The 16,272-nt window shown below is 36.4% G+C and overlaps 1 protein-coding gene across 9 annotated transcripts in view; it reads left to right on the top strand.

Moving 5' to 3' along the window:
• Positions 1-16,272, top strand: part of LOC142330108 (uncharacterized) — a 68,730-nt gene that overhangs the window by 10,209 nt on the left and 42,249 nt on the right. For 5 of the 9 annotated variants that reach the window (XM_075375176.1, XM_075375178.1, XM_075375174.1 and 2 more), the window contains 5 exons: positions 447-494; positions 8,409-8,447; positions 9,571-9,591; positions 12,138-12,233; positions 15,240-15,263. In XM_075375176.1, coding sequence (XP_075231291.1) covers positions 447-494; positions 8,409-8,447; positions 9,571-9,591; positions 12,138-12,233; positions 15,240-15,263 — 228 coding nt within the window. The remainder of the gene's footprint in view (positions 1-446; positions 495-8,408; positions 8,448-9,570; positions 9,592-12,137; positions 12,234-15,239; positions 15,264-16,272) is intronic. The other 4 variants (XM_075375180.1, XM_075375175.1, XM_075375181.1 and 1 more) reach the window with 2 other exon arrangements.

Here is a 16,272-nt window from a genome sequence, read left to right as displayed (position 1 = left end):
TTAATCGTACAAAATATATCTTAAATCTACATTAAATATTTCTAGTACCTCATCTTATTACTCATCATTTTTTTATTTATGCTTTTTGGATATTTATATTTTAATGAAATAGTTTATCTTCATGTCGGTTAAATTCTTCCTTAATATTTCAATTAAATAAATAAGAAAATTATCCTTTTTTAAAGTAAACAATTAATAAGAGTTCAAACTAGAATAAATATGTGTGTTTTCTTCTTGAATAATATGAGTGAGGAAAACTGGACACTACAAAACTACTGCAGCATTCTTTAGAATAATATTCTAGTGAACAGGATGAGGATGAACAAAGAAAGTGGAAAATTTAAGCATTAATTTCTATTCTGCACAGACTATTTTCAAATTTTTGGCCAATGAGCCCGAATTATAAATGAGTAAATTTTATTATAGCCTAAATTACTTTATTACAGGTATTTAGAAGATTTGTTTGGCAGTAGAGCACTTTCCTGGTTAACATCGTAAGTAAACATAGATAGTAATTTATTCATAATCTAATTATACAATATTTACTGTAAAAATATTTAAAGAAGAAATTTTCAATTTTATTTGTTTAAATATTAAGTGGTTTGCTAACAACTATATTACTTCGTAACAAGGATTATGTAGCCCAATCTTACTAGGAAAATAACTGAGTCCCATACTGAAAATTTTTGCACCAGCACAGGAGACCAGGATTCTTTTTTAGGTTTTAGGTCTTAGATGTTAAGTGTTATTGGTAAAAGACAATGCAGTAGTGGAAATACAGATTTTCCGATTTAAATTAACATTAAATATAGACTTAATAATGATAATGTATTAAATATGTTTATTGTACGGAGATTTCTGTAAAATTTGTTTACCGGAAGATAGTTTCAAGATGCACTTTGTGCAATGGGTTGAATTGAATTGGCAGAAAGCACCGTACATTATTAGCTTATGATATCAGGAATTGGTGAAAAAAAATTATTAGTTTGTAGTATTTCTTTTAACTTGGCTTTTTATATGTTTAAGAGTTTGTACAGTTTGTAGTTTACATATGTAAAATAAAAGATGTAAATTGAAAATAAATTTAACATGTAGTATTCTATTAGGTAAATAGTCACCAACATATTTCTCAGAAATACAAAGGTTATCAAATTTCATACCTTTGACCTTATTTATCAATCCGAATAATTTACATGTAGTATAAACAAAACAATTTTTACCACAGACAAATATGCAAAAATTCCTGATAAAAATCTTGGAAGCCTCAAAAATAAAGAAAAACTCTTGAATAAAAAATAAAATAAAACCAATATTCAGTAGTGGAAAACTAAATGAAAAATTCTAGTAATTGTTACAACCAAAATTTTGAACTAAAAAAGATTAAAAATGATAAAAACCTCTACTTTATATGACAGTACCAACTGTCAAATTTAAATCAGTATCAACTGGTTTAGGTGCACACGCAGATGTGCTTCCTAGTAACATCAGCGCTGATGACATATTCGTGAATGTTTGTTTATAGGCTCTTATCAGAATTCATAGTTTTGAAAAATAAATTTAAATGGGGTACAGTTTCGGTTGCTTAATTTACCAAAAACACTGACTCGAGGCCAGTGTGAGTGATCATACGCTTATAACCTATAAGATTGCTTACGGTGGTGGTCCAACAGCTCCAGATTCGGGTCGCAATAACCTATGGGGCCTGGATCAGGACAGGCTGCGGCACGAGTGTGCGGCTGCTTTACAGGGATTGGAATGGCGCATGGAGCATAAGGAAGTATGTTCAACAGCTGGCCTTATATGTGTTTCGAAAGACAGGAAATCAGGTTACGGTCCTGTCCTTCCCTCCCCCCCAACCACAACTGCTGATGCCCAAAAAAACTACGGCACCAGGGATTACGAGGTCCACTTCGGCAGTTGGTGAAATCCACACGATTGTGGTAAAAGCGGCCGGGAAGACCTACACCGACTTGTTGCGAAGGATGAAGGAGACTGTACTGCAATAGAAGGCCTTTGAGGTTTTGTCAATAAGGAAAGGGGTTAACGGGGAGCTGTGTATCAGTGTCAAAGGGGTGTAGAAGGCAGAGGAGGAGGAATTGAAGAGCACTCTGCAGAGTAAAGAGGCCGGCCTCCAAGTTGATTATTAATCAAAAAGGAGGTAGGAGTGCGGTTGTCCACGTACAGGACATCAAGCTCAAGATCTCCGAACAAGAAATTCATCTGCAATGGCGAAAGTAGGAGGTAAGGCAGAGGGTGTTAAGATCACGTCGGTGCGCCCGGCGTATGACCAAACTAAAAACGCCACGTTTATCAGAATCCAACATGCGGCGAAGAGGTTGGCGGACAAACAAATTAAGATAGAGTGGGTACAGTGATATTGACCCTGGGTCCACGATGTATGATATTGACTGTAGCCTTACCGATGAGGATGTCTTGTCCATCATTAGAGAACAGAAAACTGATTTGGATGAAGCCGCCATCCGGAGGGACTGGAGTCTGCTCTTTTAAGACGTGTAGGCGTGATACCCAGAAATATTCCGGAGTTTTTGAAGTGGAATCTGGTCTCTTTAAAAAATTTACGTCTGCAGGCAGACTGCTCATCGATTTTTTGTCCTGTTGAGTAAAAGAGTACGTGGATGTTCAAAGATGTTTCAAGTGCTGCAGATGTAATCACGGGGATAAATTTTCTAAGTTTGCCTTGGTGTGTGCGCATTGTGGTGATGAGGGCCACAAGCCTGATGACTGTTTGCATAGGTCCAAAGCTCCGGCCTATGCTAAATGTAAAAGATTGCACAAAAATCACGAGCACCCAATTGTTAGTGAAAAGTGTGGCTGTTACATAAAAGCCGTTGAGCTGACCTTCGATTCCTTACATTGTTAAGTTCGGTCAACTTAATGCCCAGGGTGCTTATGTAGTCCAGGTTGAGTTAAGTGAGGTTATAGAGACAGGAAGCAATATCGCATATGGGTGCTTCTGCAGAACCCATATGTAATTAGGGGTGATCTGCTTGGTTTTCACAGCTGGGAAAAGTTTTGTGTAGGGCCTACCTGTATGTCTGCTATTCTGTGCAGGAAGTCGCTTGATAGTGCTTTATACGGCAGGTTTCTGACGCGCATCATGTTGTGGTCAGACTTGCCATTCGCGGACAGAACCTTACAGTTATTAGTTCATATTTCCAATACATGGATCCCACTGAGGGACATTTAGCGAGATGGGATAGGATCCTTCGTATTGTGAGTAACAGTCCAATCCTTATCGGTGCCGATGTTAATGCAAAGTCGCTTTTCTGGCACAGTGGGATCACTGGTCATGGTGGTGACTTAATTGATATTTTCATCACGCAGAATAATTTTGAGTTCTTTAATGTTGCAGACCAGTTGGCTACTTACGTTGATATGGTTGACGAACGAAGAGCCTGTTCAGGTACAAATATTGACACTATCATTGGTAGGGAAATCGCTGGCATGATCCTTCATTGGTCTGTGGTTGATGACTGTTCTAGCGATCTTTGTTTGATAATTTTTGAAATAGCTGATGAGCTACGCGATGGCCATAACGGATACTTTACTGCATAGAATGGCGGACAAGCCGAAATTCTCCTCTTTGTTGGAGTCCAGACAGGAGATTTATTCTCGAGTCCTTTAAGACCTGCCATTGGAATTCCAGGCAGAACATTTCACTCTGCGGTAGTAACGGCGGGTGAAGCTGCCATTACTAAAGGCACTGGCCGGGAACGTATATCTCGTTGGTGGTCTCGGAATCTGTTAGCAATGAAGCAGTCTGTGAATCAACTCAGAAGGGCTGCGTAACGTGAGGGTGATCACGATTGGCGTACGGCCCTTACTGCGGATTACCGCAGAAGAAGGTACTTTCATAGCATTAGATTCTGCATGAGACGCCGCGCGAGACTCCATGATGCGACCGGAAGAGTATGCGGGATTTGTCCCCGCGGACCGGAATAAAGTTACTTTCCCACTTTCCCGTTGTTATGTGACCCAATTTGATCAACTTATTTGGATGTGGGTCTGAATTTCTATGTTTTGATACCAATCAAAACATGAATTTTGATTGGTATGAGTGTAGCACTGATTTAACTTACAACTCGTTCGTTTTCTGAGGTATTCACAGACACTAATGGTGTTGTCAAATTTATACTAGGCGCGGGGTCCACGCTTCTGCGGTCTCGGTTAATTTGTTTGAGGCAATCACGTTAGATTGGATGTGAAGATGTCCGTTCAGGCCTACGAGAAGGCGAAATTTGATCTCTATTTCACTGATGCAAATGTTTACCAAGGCATTTACATCGGTGGCATCCCGACCGAAGCCTGGCTGATGACTGGGAGATTTAATCAGTCAGAGGATCTAAAGACGATCTCCGGTAAAGCCCCTCAGTGCTCGGAATGGAGGGGGTAGTGTGGTGTCCGTAACGTCACAAAGTAGTTGTCTTCCCTCTACGGTGTTGGGATGCAGCGCCTATATCAGAGAATTTGAGGACAGATATTTCACGTTTTGGGAAGCGGGACACGTAGCGTCGCAATGCTCGTGTCCGGAAAGAACGTGTCTATGTGTTGCGTACGGCCGGCGCACAGAATCGAGGATTCCGAAGTAGCAAAAGTATGCGCGTTGTGTGGTACGAAGGGCCACCGAGCTAGGGGGTATCCGACCAAAAATGAGTTTATTACAGTTTAACTCCAACCGAAAATGGTGAGCTATTGACCTCTGCTGTGAGGTGGCTAAGCAAAAGGGAGTAGTATTGTTATGATGTCCCCTCCCCCAACGAAGGATTGGGGGAGGGGACCTCGGTGGTTGGTCGTTCGGACATCCAATTCTGCCATTGGTCTCCTTTCATCCAGTGTACCTTTCGTCGGCTGTGGAGAAGAAAGTCGCTTTGTTTGGGCTGATCTCGCTAGCTTGGTGGTGTTCAGCTGCTACCACTTGCCCAACACCGGGATTGATGACTTTACAGAGTTTGTGGACAGTTTAGTGGAGGAGGTAGCCAGGGGCCAGGGTTTACGTGTGTTGGTAGTGCGGGGACTTTAACGCAAAGTCTCCCGAATTCACCGGCACAACAACGACAATACGAGGACTTCACCTTAGTGAGCGCATGAATGCGCTGGGCCTAGGTTGCATTAACAGAGAAAGAGAATTTATGCGAAGTCGCGTTCAGCTGTTTATCTGGCATTTGTCACTGAGGAACATATCGCTGAGTACTGCAACTAGAGTGTACTGCACGAGGATAAGCTGTCTTACCATTTGATGTTCAGGTTTGATTCCCGAGCAAGGCACCGAATTAATCCTCCAGAGAAATTGGCCTTATCCAAGCTGGGCTGTGTAGCTTTCTCATAGAGGATTGGACGGCATTTTGTCGGGATCAATTCCGCGGAGCTCTGCGAGTAGTGGGTGATGAATGTAGACTCTTTAGCGTGACATATATGCGACTGCGACGGAGGCACGTTTGCTGGGGGAGCACGCAGTTAAAAGAGTAATGCATACGATCCTGGGCCAGGAGGAGAATCTACCAGCGTTTCAGATCTAAAAATTTCGGAGACACGGAAGGCCTGCACAAAGAGTACCTGGCGGCGAAATCTGCCGTCATGTTGACGATAAACCGGATTAAGTAACGGTGTGGGAGGAAGCTGTGCGAGCATATTAATGAGGACCAGTGGAATAAGGGATTCCAAATTGTTACTAAGCGGTTCGGTAGATCATTGCCCGTGCTACTGGGAAGAGCAAGTGCCAGCTAGTGTTACGGCACTCTTCCCGCTCGGAGAAACCCAGCCTAGGGAAAGGATTGTAGCTGATCACCTCTCGGCTTTCAGAATTGAAGAGCTTATCCAGGCTGCAGACGGTAAATCTGCAAAAGAGCACGGGTTCGGATGGAATACCAGTCGAGGTGATCCAAGTCTTGGTGGAAATGGAGGAGACGCCAGCATAGGTCCTTCGGTACTAAATGGCGTTTTAAGTCAAGGATCCATCCCGGAAACCTTGAAAACATCACTGCTAATCTTAATCAGAAAACCCAAAACTGAGGAGTCTCTGTCTTCCTACAGGCCTGTATATCTGGAGAACAACTTTACTAAGTTGTTGGAGCGGATGATCGCCGTAAGGTTTCGGAAGGAGATTCAGCGTAACGGAGATCTCCACGAACGACAGTTGCGTTTTCGGCCTAGAAGGTCTACGGTTGATGCTGGCAACGCAGCAATAGAGATAGTTGACAAGGCGGTGGCCGGAACCTGAAGGACCGGCTTACATCAAACGTAATATTTCTCGATGTGCGGAACACACCAACTCCCTCAGCTGGGAGACTATCTTCCGGGCATTGAGGGGGTTGGGCGTTAGTGGCTATCTAAGGAGAATAGTACAGGATTATATAGAGAATTAGCAACTTGTATATAGGCTGGGGGGTGTATATTGGGTGTAGAGTGGCTGGGGGATAACGAACTGTGGTTCCGGTGTACGCGTGGGGTGTTCCAGGGCTCTGTCTTGGGACACTCTGGAACGTGGTCTATGATAAGGTACTTTGGCTACGTTACACGGGATTCCCACGGTGACTCCCTTTGCCTACACTGATGAATTGGCTCTTGTGGTGGTGGGAAAGACTGAGCAGGGGACGGCAAACGCTGCGAATGCGGTTATAGATAAGATCGGAAGATGGATGACGGAAAAAGGGTTGCAACTGTCCCGAGGAAAATATGTATTCGCCTCGCTGGCTGGGAGACGGGTGCTGGCGCCCATTGCGATCAACATCGAGAGAGAGGTGGTCCATTCGCGGAAAACCACCAAGTACCTGAGAATTTATCTGGAGCACAAGCAATCTTTCACCCACTATGGAAAAGAAGATAGCGAGAAGGCGGGACGAATGGTGCAGCGTCTGGCTAGGTTGCTCTCGAACATCGGGGGATCACGAGCATCGAAAAGAAGGCTGTATGCACATGTGGTTAGTGTAGACATGTGGTCAATGTTAGACTTCTCTATGGCGTTCCGGCGTGGAAGAGGACCATGGATGTGGAACGCAACAAGAGGATCCCAGTGGGGGTACGGCGTCGCATGACCCTCAAAGTGGCATGTAATATGCCTCGGTGTCGACAGAAGCGGTGCTGGAGATCACGGGGCAGCCATCTCTTCAGCAGCTGGCAGAGCCTCGAGTGTTCGGTCACCGGGGAGAGCCCAATGGGGAGATATATGCGACCCTGTTCAAGATTGCCAAGCTAGGTGGGATGCGTCCATCAAGGGTAGGTGAACGCACCACCTAATCGCGGGTGTAAAGCTGCAGGCCGGTCGGAGGTTTGGTTAGCTGAACTACATGCTCAGGCAATTCTTGATCGGCCACGTGCACGTGATCTTCCGCGCCTACCTGTATGGTAGGAGGAGGACAGATGATCCCTACTTCCCTTACTCTGGCAACCCGGATACCTTGGAACACGAGGTGTTCTGGTGCGGACAGTGGGATGAATACCGCCTAGCTTGCTCGGCGATTACCGGACCGCTCAGCGTGGAGAACATCAATGCCACCATGTTACAAAGCTCCACGATTTTTATGCCATCGCAGGTTTCGTGGCGAGGGTTCTGCAGGAGAAGGATCGAGGGGCTCGGGGATGAGGGACAGCTCTCTGCAGAGCTGCCGTTCGCACAAGCTTGCACGAATGGGCGGTAGCGATGAGGCTTGGGACTCTCGTATCCCCGAGCGGAGAAGACCGAATTCCGGCGGAGATGCCCCTCTGCGGGTGTCCCCGTTAAAGTCATTGGCATAAAGATCGAGTCCCGGCTCCCGGAGTGGAGACCCAGGGACAGCGTAGTCGGGCCTGTAGGATCCTACTCTGGAGGCAAAGTAAGATCGAACCGGCGGGCCGAGACTTGGAGGCGCGTTAGAATAAGGCCCAGTTAGAATAATACACTTCCCTGGGCTGTGTAATACTTGTGTAATACAGCCCAGGAGACTACCTGTAGGATCCAGCCCGAGGGAGAAAGTAAAAAATATAAAAAAATAAAAAAACGGAATCTAGTATTTAATTTATCTGACACAGATTAACTATTGTCAAGACATCAACTTTCATCCTCTAGTTATAATAACTCTGCACGGTGCTTATCGTATAAGTTTAATTTTATCTAAGTAAACCTGTTTCCAAATTTTGCAATGAAAATTGTTGTTGCAGTGTTGATTTAATCAACACTGGAACAGGTACCTACATTATGTAAAATGTAGAATTCTGTTGAAATCGCCCAATTTCTTAAAAAATTACAAGGGAGTGAAGAAAGCAAATTAAGTCAAAAAAATACACTTCTGATGATAAATAATTGTATTACTACATGTAAGTCATTAATATTAAGATATAATAGGAATATTTTATTGTTTCTTGATTTCATTTCATTTACTAATTTTTTTAAAACTTATGTGATTAATGTACAGGTCTTCTGACCGTACTTCTCTAGAGTACCTGAAAGATCAGTAAGTATTTTTATTGAGAAATTTTTCCTCCTAATTTCTTTTCTCCTCATTTTTCTGAAAATCTTTGATCCTTCTTTCAAGTGTTAATATTTTACCTCTCTAATAGTTTACCTGTCTTTTTGTTTGTTTGCTAGATCTCTTTCAATCAACCATCCTTCTTTCCATTAAGGATCCTCTTATAATTCAATCATAATTCACGAAGCTTTTCGTTTTATTACAAAATTGGACTGGGAAATTTACTTTCTGTTACTACTTCAAAGGTTTTTTCGTTCTTTCAAAAAGAATATTACACCTCATGCCTCACTCACTCACAAATCCTATTTTATTTTCTGAGACTTTCTCTATTTTAGTAATATTTATATGCTTTCTAACAAAATAATGAATAATGTATAAGTTATAATGTAATTTATAATGTTTTGTTTGCAAACATTTATAATTATTGTAATATTTCTATTATTATTTATTTTTATTGCTAAACTCAAAAAATTATTTACTTTTATCCAGTATGTAACGTGTGATCAAAACGTACTGAGTTGTGTAACTGGATTGGTCTGTTTGGTTGTAAATAACAATAAAACAAGATTCATCCAGTTCATTTTTCATTACCGTATTATTTCTATTCTATAAGAATCTTGAAATTATCTATTAGACATAAAAAATGCTATAAATAGGTATTTCACATAATTAGGCTAATAGGAAAAGATTATTTCAATTTTATAAAATAATTAATAATAAAATATAAACCACACTGAAACCATAATCTAAATGAGCTGTTATAATCAAACCGGTTTTCTTAGAAGCCTACTTCTAAGAAAATATTATTACATTTATTATTATTACATTTACACATAGTATTATTACATAGTTACTTTAAAATAATAACTATTTATTATTACTAATATCAAATTTTCTAAAAAGATAATTTAATATTGCCCAAATGTAAGTTTGGAGGAACGTTAATTGTTTTCCCTCAATAATGACAAAGTATTTCTAATGAAAGTTGTGATTAATGGTAGAAATTACTATGTGTCATATATTTTTAACTTATAAAAATCTTGATTGCATTTATTTTATTTTAACAATGTACATGTGGATTTACATATTTCTTCTGTTTGTTTTACAGCAAATATTTCAAATCTAATTCGTAAGTACAGAAAAGAAAGGGTGTTATTGCTATTATTATAATTATTATTAGCATTATTATAAGAGTATTATTATAGTAATTATTATTCCTCTTATTAATATTTTTATTATTATTGTTATTATTATTATCTTTTCAAACACTTATTAACGTTGTTTGTAATGTCTAACATTGATTTTCCTTCATAAGAACGCTAGTTGTCAATTGATTGACAGCGATTTTGACAGTTACAATGTGTCAAAATAAGTTTTTGACTTCAAATTCGTGTTCTCCGACCCCCAAAACCCTTATATACGTTATTTTTGAAGTTTTGTGATAAACATCCTAGCGCTATATCGTCACGACTTGAAAATAACCTAAAACCCATGTTAAATCCCCTTTAAAATTCAAGTGGAGTGGGGGATGACTTTTTTCGAACTTAAAGGGTTCATCAACGCGTCAAAAATTTTGTTTTTGAGAATACTTTTAAATCAGGGGGTGCACGTTTTTCGACAAAAATTTTGCCCTATTTGGACCACTCTAATGTATATAATTTAATTTGATGTGTTTTCAACATTATATTCACCCATTAAAGTAAACAATCTATCGACCAATTTCTTTGGACCATAATAATATTGGTGGATTGGATAACAAGTTATTAGTGCATGTAATAAACCACTACTACTAAATGATGTCGATGGAGTTTTTTATGTTGAAATTGATTAACCTGTTTTTTTAGGATGAAAACGTTTCCTAATTATTTCGTTGTGTATGAAAGATTTGTTTGTTTTTACTGTAACAGCATCTGTTAGATGAGTACCAGTTTTATTCAACATTTCACTATAAGTTTGCATATTTGTTGCATGAAATTTTTTTTTATGTGTGGATTCTTATAAGTTAACTCTAAAATACTCGGTGTGACAATATACCAAGTGTCACCAAAATAGATTTTGTCAATTTTCGTATGATCCAAAGTGATTCTATCTGTGTTTTTATCATATGTTACACCAGATACACCATATAGTGATACTTTTGGACCTGTTTTAATATTTTTTTTTATGCTTTTATATTTACTTCACTGTGGCTCAGATACTTGCGTATATGGAATGTTTATCAAAATAACTGTATATTTTGTAAATTTAAAGGGTTGTTCACCTACATATTCAATTTGAATTTGTTCAATTAAAGTGTCTTTTCAGATGGTGATAACATTGTTGAATGTCCTACTTCATCATCAGCAGAAACTTTTAAATCTTCTGTTTTGTGCCAACAATCAACAAGTTTCTTTATGTCATTCTAACTGAGCATATAATCTATCACCGAATCCATTAACTACTTTACAGATATCAATTTCAGTATCCGTCGACAATTGTATTGGCGGTTTTGGTTTATCGAGTTTTTCTTTAATTTCTTGAATGGGTTCGATTATCGATTTAAAGCGTTTAGCAAATAAAGCATCTTCTTCGGACAAAATCATAATATAAGCTGAATTTTTACGTTTAAAAGTTTTGTTCGGTTTCTCGACTAATTATTGAAACAATGATTCTAATAAAACAAATTTAATATGGAAACGATTACTTTATTAATGTAAAAAATAAAAATATATGTCTCGGAGTAGCGATCGTGCAGCGTTAATCAGAAAGATATAGATCCTAATCCACCCCAAACAGGAAACTAGTCCTGTCAAGGTGTCTCGGGCTCTCACCTGTCTACCCGTCCCGTCGGCAAGCGGAAGATTCAGTCGTAAACCAAGCCGATTGACCGGCAGTAGTTAGCAAACCGGCATCCTGTTTAGTCAAAGCGCTGTGTTGCTACATCCAACTCTTTACATTAATTATATACAATTTGTTTAATTTACCATCATTTTTTAGTAAACTTTTTATTATATTTATGCTATCAAAATTTTTGGTGATAGAAGTTGTGTTAATCAGGCAGTAACATATACCAAGTAATTAAGTCTCTATGTTTCCCAATAATACAAAAAATAAATTTGTATAAAGAAGATTTGTAGGAAACATTTAAGGGTGAAAGTTTTTGTTGTAATTTAAAAAATAATTTTTACAGTTTTACTCCTTAGATTCAAGTGGTTTTTGAAGTAATAACACGTATTTTTATACTTATTTTTGTTGGACTGAAATTTAAAAAAAAATACTATCCCAAACGATTTTTCGCACCTACCGAGCGAAGGGCTGGGCGGATTTTAATTTTCTTTTCACAAAAATTCATTATTTTTTCCGGTTATCAATTAATCTAATTAAATATTACCATTGCCGTTTAAGATTTTTGATTTGGAGTAGGTGTTGCGGAGAAGCTGGGTTTCGCTCCTTTGAAAATAATTTTAAAAAGGCTAGCCCCAATAATGGTATGCATGCCTGCAAACAGAAGTACAATGGGTTGCTTTTTTAGCAAACAGCTGATAGCTGTTGGGTAATAAATGTGGTAGTTTTTTAAATGATCACCCGATACATTAATTTATATCTGTAGCAATATTTATAACGCCATAAAGAAAAAAAATATCTTAATTCATTAATGTTTTTAAATAAATCTTTTTTTTTGCTTATTTTTTTCAGTTTTAAAATAGAACTTTTTGAAGATACATTTAAAAATCGTATTGACATTATACCAACTCTACTTAAGCTTTTAAACAAGATTCCGGAAAATATTATGTAAGAATTCCTTATAGTCTTTAAATTACTGTGTGGTAAATAATATAAATAAATATATATTTAAGATTCAAATTGAGTATTTCTGAGCTGGCTATGTGTTTCTTCAGTAAATTGTGAAGAGTTTTCATATTCATTATATCTATGATTGCTTATAAAAAGAAAAACCTAAGTTTTAATGACTGTTAAAGAAAAAAAAATGATTTCATTTATGCAGAATATTTCATAAAAATTAAAGTGTAATTAAAGATCGTAAAAAAATGTGCATCCCTAATTGATTAATTATGTGTGGGGCAAAATTAGAAGGAAGCAATACTAGTTAAATTACTCGGTTCAACAATGAAAAACCAGAACCATAAAATAGAAAATTAAAATAATTTGTATATTAACGAATAGGAGGCTCTAGGTTTCGAAAGTCTCATTGTTTCCTAATATATTTTGGAAGTTAGCCCGTAGTTTAAACTTCCTAAGCAACGCCGCATAACTGACGCAATTCACAAGGATGTGGTGTACAGATAGTTTGCAGTCAGAGATAATACAAGTGGGTGCATCGATCTGAATCATGAGATATCCATGAGTGATCCATTGAGCCAAATACGTAAACGGCAAATAATAATCTCGACGGTTATTCCTGTATAGAGGAGCTTCAGGGTGATACAGTATTCTTAATAGAACAAAGTTTATGGTTGATGGTAACATTCCCGTCACTTACCACTCATCACGGATCACCTTCTTCAGAAAACAGACAAGTCATCAGAAACAACACGATTAGTGCAACAAGCCTCTTTTGCCGCACTATCAGCGTGCTCGTTGCCTGAAATTCCAATATCGCTGGGGATCAAGCAGAAGCTCACAGTTCTGAGCTTCATTTCAGAGATAGACTGTGTATCAAAGACGACACTGTGTTCGGTGTACATGTCGGTAATCGCCAGTAAGGCACTCATGGAATCTGAACAGAAAAATACGTGTCGAAATGTTAAGTTAATTATATTTAAGGCCTTATTAATAGCATACAGCTTCGCAACGGAAACACTTATAACGCTGGGAAGGCCAAAAGTCTCTATTCTACTGCCAGTCACAAAAGAAAAGCCAGTAGAATTAGCGTTTTTAGAACCATTCGTACGAATGGCTCGTATAGAATCCGGATTCACGCTATTTAAAATATTATAAAACATTTCTTAACCGGATTTTGGTTCTTCTTATGATACTTTCAAAATCTACAGCAGTAATTAACGAGAGAAGGCCGCCAAGGAGAGTAATAACACAGAATAACAATAAGAACAGAGGTAATTGTCTATTTTACGATTGTTTCTAAGTTATTAATTTTTACAATATCTAAGAGTCTTCCGTTTATATTCAGATATTTGAGTTTTCTACAGTAGATTTTCAGCTATTTATGCTATTTGGCGTATGGCAGATGGTGAACTTAATGTTTTAATTTAAATTATTAATATAATATTTTATAGTTGTTTTATTTTACTTTTAGCATATGTCACAGCAGTTTTACAATTATGCTGGGTTTTTGTATTATTAGGTTTTAGTTATTAATTTATTTTTTTAAAATTAATTATTAATATAAATTTATTTATTTTATATCGCTTCCGGGGGTTGATAACTACATTTAGTTTTCAGCGCGGGAAAAAGAAGGGATTCGGTCATTCTTATATCAAAACGTAGAGATAGAAAATATTTTTTTTTTATTACACTTCATAATAAAAAGTGTTTATAACAAAAAGAACAAACTGTAAATAATAATTGATCGGTATGATTGCTCTGTTTTAACAAAGTAAGGGGTTTGAAATTATTGAATAACATACTTTTCACTTAAGTAATCAAGCTGTAATCATTTACTTTTTTTTAATTGCTTTTTAACTGAACCCCCTTACATAGTTTGATTAATAACTTATTTTAATATAATCAAACATGTATATTGAACAAATATTTATTTGCTTCATGAATTTTATTAATTCTACCGTAAATAGATATGAAAATTAACTGAATATTAACTATAATGTTTTTTTTTTTTCAATTAAATGTTTATGATATGTAAATATTGGATTAAAATTTATTTGCATTTTTAATAACTATCTCTCTATTCCTAATTTTCATAATTTGTGTTTATAAGTAACAGTATAACAGATATAAGTATGTATTATTACTAAATAAGTTATGCAATATTTAAAAAAACAAAACAAAGGAAAGTGATTTATAAATGAAAATGAACGTCCAAACACCATTTTTCTATTAAGTATAATAAAAAACTTTCTAAAATATTTTCACTCGATATTTCGTGGGGATGTAGGGAAAAAAATCACGATAATAAAAAGCCATTTCAGAAATTAATCTGTGCATATCCAAATATCTATTTATGCATTCTGTGCACTGGTCCAGCGTTTCTTTCTGGTGGTTTCTGGTGACCATTGTAACGTAATAGTTCAGTTTTGTAATCCCTACGACAAAACTCACCTCAAGCGTACCGCTTAACTTGATTTCGTATAAATCAAATGCCAATATTAAAAAATCGCAATTAAGAATAATTGTAAGCTGACAGAAGCGCCAAACTACTTCCAGGAAAATTATCACACGTATTAATAAGAAGAGAACTCGTTCAAATATATTAGTTATAAAGTTTTCATACTTTTAAAATTACGAAACTAATTTTGTTCTATGAAGAATAGAAAATTAAGAGATGTAGCCGCTTGAGTAATTAAGCCTGATTGAGTGAAAGTTGTTGTAGTACAATTATTACTCTATAATAAATAAATTAAAGCAATGTTTAATTAAACTGATTTTATTTCACTTTTCGTCCCACAAGAAAAAATGTAGATTCGGCAGCTGTAGGTTTAAGATTACGATTAAATAAAGCTACTCTCAATAATGATTCAGTAGTAAACGAAATTAAAAGAATAAAATCTATTTTAGGAAATAGATTTCTTAAGTTATGTAAAATAATATAATTTATAGCCAATAATTTAAAACATGTTTAATCTTAATTCTTTATTATTTTAGGATCAAAGGAGGAATAATTTACACGTAAGTAATCAAAAGCATAACCTATAAAGACTATTCAGTTAACGGTTAGAATTTTACTAAGAATATTACCTTGATATTTCAAGCTCTTCATTTTATACAAATCATTTTAAAACATCGTTATTCACAGGAAATATTTTCAGCATTTTCCTTTAATATTGCATTTTAAAGTTTCTATTTTTTCTTTCTGCGAACCTATTATCTGTGGTTTACAATGATAGTCAACACACACACACACACATACATATTAAATCAAACATATTATATATTTAAATAAAACATGATTCAGGATCATTTATGATCTTGAATCATGTTTGATTTTATTATTGATAATTAATTATTTGCTAAATTCTTAAGAACTATTCACGCATATTTTCTGTAGGGTACCACAAAAATATATCAATTGTAAACATTAAGTATTGTACCATTACTGATTTACCACTCACATTAATAGTAAATAAAATTTCAACTAAAAATTAACATATCAATTAACAAGTTAAAAATTCTAATTTTGAAAGTATTTTATTAAGAGAAACTGCAAATTAAGTATGATGCACTTTATTTTTATCACTCCAACCAAAATGGAGGTTTTTTTATAAAAAAATCTCCATTTTTGAAGCAACAATTAATCTTCTTCAAAGGTTTTAAAAATGGTCTCCGTTCCTCAGAAAGATTTTCAAATAAAAAATAAGTTATCAAAACACCACAGCAGTTGACACTGCTGTGAACAATAAAATTTGAATATAGCAGTGATCACCATATTGTGAATAAGATATAATAAAAGTTGAAAATGTAATAAGATATAATAAAAGTTGAAAATGTATTTCGCTTTTATTTCAATCACATGGCAACAGACAAGGATCTTTCATCCATACGCGAAGTTATAAATGTGTTATACACAAAAATAAACAGAGCTTTTGGCAGATGAAATATTTATTTTGTTCTTAATGTAACTTTTATGCAGAATTCCAAAATGGTATCAACATTTCTCAATCACCCAAAATTTTTGTGT

This window comes from Lycorma delicatula, chromosome 9 (genome assembly GCF_047948215.1).
Source record: "Lycorma delicatula isolate Av1 chromosome 9, ASM4794821v1, whole genome shotgun sequence".
Classification (NCBI taxonomy): domain Eukaryota; kingdom Metazoa; phylum Arthropoda; class Insecta; order Hemiptera; family Fulgoridae; genus Lycorma; species Lycorma delicatula.
The sequence above is the reverse complement of the archived record's forward strand: the minus strand, read 5'-3'. Positions and strand labels throughout refer to the sequence as shown.